This window comes from Fusarium graminearum, chromosome 2 (assembly GCF_000240135.3).
Source record: "Fusarium graminearum PH-1 chromosome 2, whole genome shotgun sequence".
NCBI lineage: Eukaryota > Fungi > Ascomycota > Sordariomycetes > Hypocreales > Nectriaceae > Fusarium > Fusarium graminearum.
Window position 1 is genome coordinate 4,498,742 of NC_026475.1, and position 12,951 is coordinate 4,511,692.

Below are 12,951 nucleotides of genomic sequence, written 5' to 3' on the forward strand. Positions count from 1 at the left end.
AGTTTATTGTTTGGACCATGATTTTGGGTCATTTATGTTTTTATCCTAAATCTCAGAGGCCATCTTTTCTGCTACCCTGCCTTCCTCCTCCTGTTCCCTTGTAGCGCTCACACATTTCAACATCCATCATTGATCACAGCATAATGTTAAGAGGCTAGGTACCAACATCATTCATTATCAAATTATACTGCCCATTCTATATACTATCATGTTGCTGCTATACTACAGCTGTACCTGAAGAGGCACCTGGTATCTTTTTTAAACAACCGCCTATCAGAAGGACAAAAAACACCACGCACAAAAGCAATCCAGCTAATCTCCCAAGCACAAATAAAGCAAACCATTAACGACTTTCTACCGTCTTTGCAAACAGAACATCGACAAAGCATGTCACGTAACTGTGGCCACCTTTACCTGCCCCAATATCGTTTGACAACTGCGTGCCAACATCATTTGCCCCAAAATGGCCCATAGACTGCAGTTCGATGCCTGCCAGTGGCATAGGTCTAGTGATTGTTTTCTCGATTGTAAGTGTAGCAGCGTCAGAGCCGTTGCTTGGTTTTCTTCCTGGTGGTTCATTGCTCTCTTGCACGTCCACAGTGATCTCTTGGAACACCATAATGCCACCATACGACGGCGCAGTCTGAAGAGGCTCCTGTCGGGGCATATAGGGCACTGATCCTTCTGTTGAGTCAATGGATTGGGTTCGGATATTAGTCCCTGGGGAGCAAAGATTGATCGTCGAGCTGGACCGTGTCGAGTCGGCCATCGAAGTCGGGCGTCCAGCAACGTTTGATACAGATTTCCCTCTGGCCCGAGTACTTCGAGCTGTGTCTGAACGCCCAAATGGCCACCGACTGGATGCCGACGAAACAATACCGACTTGTGATTCTTCATGACGATCTGCCGTTTTGGCAATGTGGCCGAATTCTTGATGTAGACCTCGTGTGAATTCCTGGTAGGATTGTGTAGATACTTGACGCATCCTGAAGAAGCTCAGGGGCACAAACTCGCAGTTCAGGCTTGATAGTACCGAGTGGATGGGAATGACGAGCCGCAGTGCAATCATCGTTGCTTCTGACCGCTTCTCGTCTCCACGACAAGGTATCCGGAACGTTGTCGATGTAAGGAGTGCGTCCTCAAGTAGGGGTTCTTGTGTCCATTCGCGCAGTCCCTGGATGGTGTCTGCAATTTGTCCGGCGAACTCGGCCTCTCGGTCATTGCGCTGAGAATCCTCCTTGCACTTCTCCACGATTTTGGACACCGGCATGTTCTCGAATCTCCTAAGGTAGTGCAAGTGCCAATCTTCCAAATCCTTGAACGGGAGGGGCATAGTCGGAAGTAGATGGCGTGTGCCTTTTCTCACAAGGACCTCGAAGCTGGAGCTGACGCGAGCTCTGACGGCAAAGAAGCCTAGATGGGTGCCCTGCTGGATGTGGTTATGTTCACTTGTGTAGCTTGCCATTTCCCTGAGCTTGGCTTCGAATTCAGGGGTTTGGATTTGCATGTTTGATTTGATGAGATCGCTGACCTGATGCACCTCAGCAAACCGATAACCAGCCGAGATCAAACGTTCGTTATCACGAGCTGATTCAGACCGGCGGACGAGGAACATGAGGGACCCGCTCCCATAGCCATAACCATAATCCAATGAATGCGAGCCTTTCTCAGCAATATCCAGACTGTTGTGCATCTCTTCAACAACGTCACTGCCTTCCAAGCCGGACCCCCCTGCTATAGATTGCTTCCGCTGCTGTGGTTGAGGTTGGGGTTGGGGTTGTGGTCTCCGACCGTTGGCACCTGTTGGCAGGATTTGATCCCAGAGCACTCCGATAGATGTGAGGTCTTCCCGGAACCGATCGGCGAGAGCAGCGGCAGCGAGGCAGAAAAGCTCCCTGAATATCATATCGTAACTATCGATGGTTTCACCATGGTCGCTCACGAGCTGGATTCCTCGACGTCCGTCCTTGCGTGTGCGGGAGTGTGGTAATTCCGATAAATGCTGTCTCATGCCTCCTATGAGACTCCATATCATGTTCCAATTCCTTGATGCCTGGTACATCCAATGGAACAGAGGGTGGCCAGTATTGAATCCTTCCTTTGCGTCCTGTTTCTCTTAGTATAGATTCTGCCTGGCTGTGATGCAGGTCTTACCTTTTCCAAAAAAGAGTCAGTCACCACGGTGTTTGGGATGTATCCATCAGGATCAACCAGTATTCTCCCACTTTTGTCGAAAATGGCTGCTGCGAGAGTAATCTGTTGGGCACGGAGGGCCATTCTTCTCATGTTTCTTGCTCGAAGGACTGCTGAGATGGCAATTACGAAACACGCCCCTAGAGACTGGTATGTGTTAGCATGTTCTTTCGCCATCCTAGAGTGACAGGAAAGTCGGCCTCATATGTTTTGACAGCCAGGTTTTCTGATACTCTAGATAAATCCCTAAATCCCCTTATGGTCCGTGGTATTTTGCACTTACCAAGCAGATGACGACGACGACAGTGCCTGTTCTTGAGGGCTCATTGCCATTGGGCTTAATGCTCTTGAGTCGATAGCGAGTTCCAACAGCAGCACACCAATGCATACCAGAAACGGCCCCGGCCAGCACAACAGCTGAGATGCCTCGTTTCCACCATGCATTCGCCCACATAGCTCGAAACACGAAGAACATGGCCAAGGCGACGTTGCTTGCCACTATAGCAATGATGGCAGATCCTATAACGTATGCCGGTTGGTATACACACGTGTAGTTGTTGATGGAGGCGTTGCCGAGATAGTGCATTCCGCATACTGCTGTTCCACAGAGAACACCGCCGGCCACGAGTCTCCACCACGAGACTACGTTGTTGGTTCCGACAGCCATGAAGGCAGCAAGAAGCACCAGGATTGGGACGAAAAATGATATCGCGGTGAAGCCGCTGGAATAGGCGACTTGCAATTCGGGCTGTCCATCGGCGAGATCGATGGCTCTGTTACCGATAAAGTGCTGTTGATTAATGATGATCAGTACGTGTCGAAGATCGAAAGAGGCCTACAACTCAGATGCTTACCATACACCAGATAGATACTCCACCCATGGTGACTGATGATCCCATCAGTAGCAGACTGCTTCAGTTAGTGCTATTCTTTGATGGGTTTTTGACTACACGGTTATAAACATACTGGTTGAAGAGACCTCTGAACCCGGTTCGGCGGTTGATGAGTTCGAGAGTCGAACCAGCACCAACAAGGCTGACCACATAGCTCAAGGCGACAAAGCCAGCGTTGTAGCTTTGTGGCACGATGTGGCCTTGGTACTTCTGAAGCAATGCTTCGGTCGACATATCGACGGATGTATGGAGCGGCAACAGAGTTGCTTCCGCCGTATATGGTGATAGCAAGGGTCTTGGACGAGATATCAAAGACATCTGGGGCATCAGAGGTTCTTAACCGACACCTGCAGGCTGTATGATAGTGGAGTTTGCCATGTCGGCGTCGCTAGCCACTACGGACACGACCTGAGGTGAGGTCAACGCATGTCTGCTCTGCGTTTACACAAGGGAGAAGCAAGTACACACACACACCAACAACCAACAACCCGGTGCCTACTTGCCGCTAAGAAACGGGACATTGAAGGATAGGAGCTAACTAAAAGGCCAATGCCCCGAGTCTTGCATCAATGGAGAAAGGTGGCCGACCAGTTGTGGCTTGGGAGCCTCTGTTTCTCCATTAGAGTGACGGCGCTAAAGAAGCCATAGATCGCGAGTTGGTACAACGGGCATGATTAGTTTGTGCCGGAGGGCTGTCAACTTATCTCGCCAATTTCGTTAGCGTGATCGACTTTCTCCCTCAGGGATGACGAGTGTGTGGGCGACGGCCATTCACAATCGAGACATTGTATCGACAGAGATTACCTGCAGCCTTTTTTTCTCGCATAAACCAAGCAGTTGGGATTAGGATTCGGCAACAGATCAAATCCTTCCTTTTGCCTTCCTAACATGGGAAGGGAGCTGGCAAGTAGAGAGCTGAGAGCTCGGAGTGTCCAGGGCCAGGGCCAGGGCTGATCTGGAACGGGAGCTGCAAGGAGGCGGAGAGTGCAGTAGCCAAGTGTCTGACTTTTGAGTAACCCTCCAGAACCAGGTTCTGCCATTCGTCTAGCCCGGAGTGATCGGGATAGGGCACATGCAGCTTGCGGCTTTTACTTTTCAGCTAACATGGATTGGATGGATGGGAGGGAAGTCGAGAGAGAAAAAATACGTGTCACTAATTAAAAGTCAAAAGCAAAAAGTAATGCAATTCGATGTGATACATTTCATGGCCACGATCGAATATTCACCTACTTTAATTATCACTTTACTTTGTCGTCGTGTCTTACCACGTAGCCAAGTTTCTTTAGTTTGTGGAACAAACATATACGGTAGTCTCTCTCTTCCTGCGCGGCGTGTCTGATCCAGAGACAAGAGATGCACTGAGCTACTTTTGTGAAACCGCATTCGTGGCAAGCAACCAAGAGAAAACCCACCTTTATTCTGTTTACCATGTCGTCGGGAAAATCAGCAAACGCCTAGTCAAACGAAGTGATCCGGGCTACCCTGATATCTGGCTCCAGGATCCACAGTGTACGGTTACAACCCGGGCGATCTAATCCGATCCTATATCTCGGCCATTACTTATCTGCCAGCCCGCAGAAGCAATTTCAACCCATGATCTATAAAGTTAGTGGCTTAGCAGGGACCCCTGTGAGCCTGTAACACATGAACCTGGTACAAGACTGACGATAACACTCACAGCCGAGGCTAAGACACACGACAGCATGATTTTCTACACCCATAAATTCAAGGAAGTTTATCTGTCTTGGAAAAGGCTCAAACCCCTTATTGAAAAGGGCCCATTCAAAGACATACATAGTACATACATCTCCATCAAGGGAAAACATCCTCGGTACTCGGTACCTACCTGGAGTCATGTTCTAAGCCTAGATCTCAAACTGGAATGTAACATTGGAAAAAGAGCCAGTAGGGACATCAATCAGGCTTGTCTCGAAAAGGGAACCCTATGCCTCCCTTTTTCTGATTCTCATCTCCCTTTGAGTTGACCCTACGACGCCATTCCGTCACACCTTAAAACTTGGATTTCAGAATATCTCCTTGCATTTCTTTACGAGACTGGTCTGCTACTATTGACTGCTGCCAACATCAGGTTCTCGAGTGTTGGTGTTGTACACGCACGTACAATACCTAGCACAACACGATGTGACCCGCTGTAACATCATGTCTTACTTCTTAACCTTCAAGACGAGAACCCGCTCGTGAACCTGCCATGTGTCCATCGACAGACAATCTTCAGTCTAGACCTCGTGGTGTTCCGGATATCTCGCCTTGTTTTCTGCATCATGCCGAACGCCGTACATGCAAGTCTACAATCACACTAACCATAGCACTGGCCAAGTGAAGAATCAAAAACCATTTGACATCTACTAACTGCCCCCGGCAGATTTCATTACCCGTCATGGCGTCGGCCATGGCTTAACATCGAGGATCCTTTGAGTAAGCGCACGATCGAAAAACCCCAACCCAAGGGCACACACTAAATGTGGATCTTGGTATCAATCACTTTCTTCAGCTCGTAATAGTCAAGTAATAACCGACGCTTCTGCAAGGGGCAGAGCAAACAGACAGGGAGCAACCCTCCTTGTCTGAGAAATACCTCCGTGGTATATGCAAGAGCCAGCGTAATCATGATGTTTAGTGCGCTCTGACCTCGAAATGGGTAGGCTATATCACTTAATTCGGTATGTGAGTTGGTGGGTCAGGTATATTCAACCTGGAAATTCAATCACAGCCCCGCCAGCCCATTGACTTCAGCCACAAAGCCATCGTCTCGTTGGATTGAAGTCAATCACGAGCGTCGACACACCCGCAGAGTCCTCGGTAACCCTAACGAAAGCCTGGGTAGGCTATGTAGGGTCCTTGATTCCGCTCCATAGATGGCGCTCTATTAAGGGAGAAACGCAGCGTCATGAGCCGTAAAAACAAGTATATGTGGATAGCTTCAAAGCCTCCCGCCTTCCATCACGATCCTCCAAGTCCGTTGCTACTTTATCCCATCATTGTTATTCGTGTAACAGCTCGTCTGCAAGCCTCCTCAGATAGAATTGGCGGATTTCAGAAGGCAAACGATCGAAACTCTTAGTAATCCGGCTAATGTCTTGGCGTCCTTTCTCGTACGCAGCCAGATCCCGGTTTCCATACACATCTCTGCCTGTTGAGTAACCACTTTCAAGATCCCGGAAGAAAACGTTGACCGCGACGCTGAGATCCGTAACTGGGCTGGCCGTATGGAACCACATAGCTGGGATGAACAGAAGATCACCCGGATTCAAGAATGCTTCATGGGGGTTGGTCGATGCCAGTTGATGCGTATCTAGGGCTGAAAAGATGTCAAGGCTGGAACTTGAGGCACCTGGTGCAAATGCTAAATGGCTAACGTCAGTTGGTGGGAAAAGAACCATCCGCTTTGAGCCTTGGATCTGCGTATAAACGTTTGCCATCACCTGCAATTATCAACCGGTTAGCCAGATAAGGCAGCTTATAGTTTCAACGTTGACTTACATCGTAGTGCAGCCACATGTTTGCTCGACCAGATATTCTCAGCACGGAACTGAACATCCGATCCTTGACCGAGCCAAGTTCTTCCGGCAACCGAAAGTCGTCAGCCAAGCCTGGGAAATCCTCTGCAAGGTTTGCCGGTGCCTCTGTAGGCTTTTCTTCGGAGAGAGCACGCAAGTACAACGCTTCTCCTCTGGCGGCTTTAGTCATGAACGATGAGAATGACTCAGTAACATAACGGAAATTCTTGGAGTTGAAGTCCATCTTGCCCGTCGAAGTCTGGCATTCGTGGACGACAACCTAATATTCCAAATTAGCAAGCCAATCTAGGCTCTGACGGACTGGCCTAACCAACCTCTTTGGTCTCGCCCACACTCTGGATCACGTATTCCGAGTTCCATTTCTCCACGCAGCCACCCAAGTCCAGGCCCTCAATGATGACCGGCTTTCGATTCTGGACCAATTTTTCGAAATCAGATTTTGACTGCAACTTGATCTTTGGGATTGCAGTAATAAAGGCATTGGATTGGGGTCCAGGGTAGACACCGTCTGTCGTTGGCTGTGTCAACTTTGGTGAATTCTGATAGCCGACAACGACTGGCTTATTATGAATTGTTCTGCCGGGAATCATCTCAGATACGACACCTTCAAGATCAATCTTGTAAACACCGGTGTCCCAGAATGTTCCCATGGAAAAGCAGGTAGCTCCTCCGCCTACGATGACCAGTTGAGAACCGGATGAAACAGTTGCAGAGCCTACCATGAAAGGCAGTTGCCCGGCCTTTTCTCCCAAATCAACGAGATGAACCGCTAGTGATTTACCCTTTACGGTAAGGCAAGCCATGGATTGGCCTTGTGAAGAAGGATCTTGACCAACACCACCACACACAAAGCTCAAGGACTCGATATTGGCAGTTTGGGCACCGAAGACGGACAAGGCCCATGAGTGTTGGTCATAATTTTGGACAGATTCAAAATGGATGATTGGCTACATTTCCGTCAGTTTAATCATTCTTGGTGCAATTGCAAGTATTATCTTGCGAGCCAGCCCCCTAAAGTGTAAGATAACATACCTCGTGAGTTGTAACATCAACAGTCCAAAAGTAGGCCTGGTTGTTGATCTTTCCTTCTCCATCTATTCCGCCTGCCAACAGGCCTTCGAAGTGTCCATTCTTGCTTCCAAGGCTAGTCGAGGCTATGGCAAATGCCCCAAAGGTAGAGTTGGGTGACACGCCAGAAACCGCACATTTGAGCCATCCTCTGACGGGATGGAAGATGAAGTAATCCGATGATATTTCGGAAGGCCCTGTCTTGCCGCCCAACACCAGAGCAAGTGACGAGCCAGGCAAATTGACGGTAGAGTGTCGAAACAAAGGAACAGGTAGGTCAAATGTCTTTTCCCAACTGTTCGAGCTCTTCTTCAAGACCCAACAATCACTGAAAGCCTTTGAGGGAGAAGCACGGCCTCCCACAAGCAGAAGGTCTCCCTGACCCAGGTCTGTAGTCGTATGGCAGATCCTTGCCGAAGGTCCGACAGGTGCCATTTCGAGAGAGGTGCTGCTTTCCTGAATAGAGTATATATCACATGAATCAAGTCTCGCATTGATTCCCATACCCAAGGTGTGGACCAGGTATTGTCCTCCTTCTGGACTGGATGCTACCAATGGTGACCCGAATCGACGCTTGGGTGCGCCCAAAGATTTTGTCGCGACCATGTTTGCTTTGACATGCTTGCCAGGCGGAGAGGCCAGCATCTGTTGCCCAGCACCCTTCCCGCCCCTATGATAAGATGTAGCATGTAGAACGATGTAGTGCCTCGCGAAAAGAATAAATTCTTCCCATTCATCAAAGGGCTCCACATCGTCCAGAGCAGCTCTTTCGGACGAATTGAGAAACACCTCGCTGTTCCAAGCCTCCCACAGATCCCAGACATCAACACTGTTCCAGCCTCGCTTCTCAAAGCGACTGCGCTGACTATTAACGGTTGGATACTGGTGTACAGATTTGAGGGATGTGTTGAGTTTGTTAAAATGCTTCAACATGGTGCTGGCAAAGGGATGATCCGGTCCATGAGGTAGGATTTGCTCCAAAAGGCAGAATTCAGCTGGAGACGATTAGCTTCGTGATGGGTAGATACAGTATGTTGGAAATGAAATACCCTGTCCTATATAGCTTGCCCATTGGATAAGAGCGTCTGCCGATATCGTGTCCATATAAGTGACCGAGACTTCGGCAACAAACAAGACTGAACATTCGAATAGGGGTAGAAACGACTCGAGACATTTTCGCAGGGTCTCCAATTCCCTAAGATCACATCCCACCTGGCAGTATTTGTCACTGCGAAGAAGGAGATGATCTGTCTCTTTTTCACTGACGTAAGGATCTTCGCCCAACAACTCGCTGAGCTGCGGGGTGCCTAGGACGATTGCTCGCTTCTTTCGCATGAGATCCGGGTAGTCAACATCTATGAATAGTGTATCCCCACAAGAATCGCCATATCGATGGTATGACTGCCAAGGAAGAACATCACTTAAAGGATGCGATGAGTGTTTGGGAGTTACAGTTGAGATGGTCATTTACTCACCTTCCTGCCCCGAGATTAATGACCACCTTTCTTCGACCCGGCTCTGGGGTAGTGATAAATTGACGAACTATCACATCAATGGCTCTGAGTCTCAGCCAGTATCCACGATTTATGAGAGGAGCTCTCCGTTGGAACTTGTTGACAAAGTATCGAAAGAAGTGCAGCTCATTCGGGTAATAGAGCCGTTCAACACTTCTCTTGGACACAATGCTGCTGCTGTTTGTCTGCGAGTGTTGTCAGTTACCTGATTAATTGTAACTACTAAGATATAAAAGCTATGCTGTAAGTGTGAAAGCGAAATAAAAACTTACCCCCATGATCAGGTCATCGAGAGCCTGCGTCTTGGCCACTCGTGTAGACGAGGGCTTTTCTTTGGTCATGGTAGATGCGATGTACTGCCTACCTAGGCAGTGAGGACTTGCAAAAGGGTTGATTTGCCAAATCTGCAACAAAGATTGACTTTGTCAAGACGTTGGATGGAAAGAATTGTTAGTGAATTGTGCCCGTCTCATCACCATTTGAGGTTTAGCGTGTGTGGTAGGGTCCATCATGACTGCGGTTGCTTTACTCCTCTAGCGTCGCACTGTTTGTTATCTTGATAAGATACGAGAGTCGACGTCACCCGATCTATCTGTTAAGGCTGGGGGATGCCAGAAAACACGACCTCAAAACTGAATAGAGAAATAAAAAAAATAGCACAAAGGGCGCTAGTTAGAGGTTACAGAGCGCCTCATTTATTTCGTCTCCTAAACTATCGGCACTGTATTGTTTTTGTCCTCAGGCAGGGTAGGCAGGACACTAGGACCTGCCCGATGTCTATCCCACCTGACGTTGTACTACCAGGCGACAGCTTATATATTCTACCTAGCAGGCAGGGACTCAGGTGCACTTTGCTTTAGCATGACCTTTATCGAATGGGTTCCTATGATCACAACTTCGAGGGGTTTTATTGAAACAAAGATGAGCTTCACTAAACATCCTAGTAATTAATGTATTGCTGTCTACTCACTATCCAGGGTGGGATATCCATACCTTGGGTGAATAGGTTTCCCCTCTTCCCCACCAAGCCCACTGAGCTTGTTGTCAAGGTACCTTTCTAAGTAGTGTAAGCCGAGTTGGAAAGTCAACCTTCAAGCTCCAAGTGTAGAGAAGAACACATAATCTAGAGTTTGTAATATAAGGGCTTAAATTAACTTGCTACTATGTGACTAGGCTAGCTTCTTGTGTTCTCGTGAGTCAATTATCTCATGCCCCAAGGTTGAAAGTAACCAGGGACTAAGGTTACCTGGGACAGTGGATCATGTACTAGACAAGGTAAGGTGTAGCAGGGCAGGTCCCAACCTTGAAGCTTCCAACCCACCGCGCTTCTTCGTACGGGAGTCTTCCATTCATTCCCTCCTCCCAACCTCTCGCATCACCGCCAAAGTTGTTAATTCAACCTCAAACCACCTCGACAGGCCATTCTGAGTGCCTTGTGTTAACATACGCTTCAAATCAGTACCGCTTCTCTTTCAAAAACACTACATTTCCGTCGCACCGCTCCCAATACCGCATTCGCGCACGACACCGTCCACAACCGAAACTATTTCTCGAGCGTCGAGCGTCGAGCTCGAGTCTTCGACTACGAGAATACACCCGACACAACCAGCACTTGGCTAAATACTAGGCTGACCCCCAGAACCTCTAATTCACCATGACTAGCCCGGCTCTTAATTTCATCACCTTCAATCAAGATCACAGCTGTCTTGCTGTCGGTAAGACCGCCTTGCCCGCATCTTTCTTCGTGTCATGGGACTAATTGCGGTTCTGCTCTGTAGGCACTTCCAAAGGCTTTCGTATCTACCACACAGATCCGTTTTCTCGAATCTTCAGCAGCGATGATGGTAACATTGCCATCATCGAGATGTTGTTCTCGACATCCCTCGTCGCACTTATCTTGTCTCCGCGACATCTAATTATTCAAAATACAAAGGTACAAGAGCTCAGTCCTCACGTATAGGTAACATCACTTACACACACTTTAGAGGGCATCCACCATCTGCGAACTCACGTTCCCTTCAGCCGTCCTGGCTGTCCGACTCAACCGAAAGCGACTTGCCGTTGTGCTCGAGGAAGAGATATACTTGTACGATATTAGCAATATGAGCCTTCTCCATACCATTGCGACATCGCCAAACCCGTCCGCTATATGCGCCCTCTCACCATCCTCCGAGAACTGTTTTATCGCCTACCCCTTACCAAAGCCTCGAGAAGACCCCGATGCGAATCGACCGGCACATGCTCCTCCCCAGTCGACTTTTGTTGCGCCCACGTCAGGCGAAGTCTTGATATTTGACACCCTTTCGCTCAAAGCAGTCAATGTTATTGAAGCGCATCGATCCCCGCTGTGCTGTATTTGTTTGAACAACGAAGGCACATTGCTAGCCACAGCTAGTGAAACAGGCACCATCATTCGCGTCTTTTCAGTTCCCAAGGGCAAAAAGTTATATCAATTCCGGCGCGGCACATATCCCTCTACTATATACAGCATGTCCTTCAACCTCAGCTCGACTTTGTTGTGCGTTTCTTCAACCTCGGACACAATCCATATCTTCCGACTTGGGGCACCACCTGGAAATACCACGCCAGCTGGTGCGCCTATCGAATCACCCGCCTCGCAGCGACAGGATCGTTGGTCTCGAGCAAGGAGTTATGACGATTCCGAGTCGCCAGGTGCCAGCGCAGCAGACTCGCCGAAGAACGAACCAGCAGAGCTGAATGGGCCGGGGGCAGGCAACAACCAAGGGGGCCACACAAGGGGCAGTGGTTCATTCAGCAGTATGCTCCGTCGATCTTCCCAAATCATGGGTCGTGGCGTTGCGGGGGTCATGGGATCATACCTGCCCCAGTCCGTAACAGAGATGTGGGAACCTTTGCGAGATTTCGCCTATATCAAGATTCCCAAATCCGCCGCTGCTTCTGGTGCCTCGCGGACTTTGCGGGACGCGCCCGGTGGTCCGTTGCGCAGCGTTGTAGCTATGAGCAGTAGCAGCCCACAGGTCATGGTTGTGACAAGTGATGGAGGCTTCTACGTTTACAATATCGACATGGAGCACGGCGGAGAAGGTTATCTTGTGAAGCAATTTTCGTGAGTACATTGTTCTATTTATTAATTACAGAGACGTGCTAACAGCGTGAACCACAGTGTCTTGGAAGGCGACGACAAAAGCGACGCTTCAGGATATGGCAGTTAGGACAACGCCTTCAAGTGAGAGGCCATCCGTCACAACAAGTAATTTTGCTGGAATTTTACGACATGTAGGGGATGTCAATATAGCGGAAGCATTGCTATGGGCGTTTATCGGATTGGGTTTACACTATTCGTATGATTCGTGTTTCGAACAGAAACTGTTCTTCTCTTAATGTGTACACTGTTTTCGTCAATTTCTTCCTCCTCGTCATGGATAGCCGGGTAGAACGCATGTTGAGAGATCGTATCGGTAATCCAAATATGTTTCACAGAAATAAGAACGAATTGTAATGAGTAATGAAATATGTGCGTTAATCAGAGAAGTATGTATCGATCCAAAGCCATTGGTAGTCATCAGTCATCGCCATATGTAAACAAATTCGAACTTTCCCCATTGTCCAAATACAAGCCAAAACATATTCCAGAGCTAGGACAATAAAACAAGTAAACGTGCCTGCCAAAAACGCCAAGAACGGAAGCCCTTTGAGACACATTCAAAGATGCCTTGTATCAACGATGCGCCTATCCGACTGCAAGTCCAGCCCTGCAGTCCT

The 12,951-nt window shown here is 48.6% G+C and overlaps 3 protein-coding genes across 3 annotated transcripts; 1 reads left to right on the plus strand and 2 right to left on the minus strand.

Moving 5' to 3' along the window:
* Positions 1–343: 343 nt before the first annotated feature.
* FGSG_04299 (uncharacterized protein) lies at positions 344–3,320 on the minus strand (the record flags this gene model as incomplete). The annotated part of the gene is made up of 5 exons (XM_011323015.1): positions 344–2,107; positions 2,155–2,340; positions 2,477–3,028; positions 3,066–3,102; positions 3,160–3,320. 5 exons carry the CDS (start codon positions 3,318–3,320, stop codon positions 344–346), a joined length of 2,700 nt encoding a protein of 899 aa, XP_011321317.1.
* Positions 3,321–6,088: 2,768 nt separating this feature from the next.
* FGSG_04298 (leucine carboxyl methyltransferase 2) lies at positions 6,089–9,548 on the minus strand (the record flags this gene model as incomplete). Its single annotated transcript, XM_011323016.1, has 8 exons — positions 6,089–6,529; positions 6,588–6,884; positions 6,940–7,572; positions 7,658–8,688; positions 8,743–9,048; positions 9,169–9,211; positions 9,243–9,392; positions 9,480–9,548. 8 exons carry the CDS (start codon positions 9,546–9,548, stop codon positions 6,089–6,091), a joined length of 2,970 nt encoding a protein of 989 aa, XP_011321318.1.
* A 1,313-nt stretch (positions 9,549–10,861) lies between these two features.
* FGSG_04297 (uncharacterized protein) lies at positions 10,862–12,401 on the plus strand (the record flags this gene model as incomplete). Its single annotated transcript, XM_011323017.1, has 4 exons — positions 10,862–10,922; positions 10,986–11,140; positions 11,193–12,295; positions 12,341–12,401. The coding sequence occupies 4 exons, from the start codon at positions 10,862–10,864 to the stop codon at positions 12,399–12,401; spliced, it is 1,380 nt and encodes a 459-aa protein (XP_011321319.1).
* Positions 12,402–12,951: the final 550 nt, after the last annotated feature.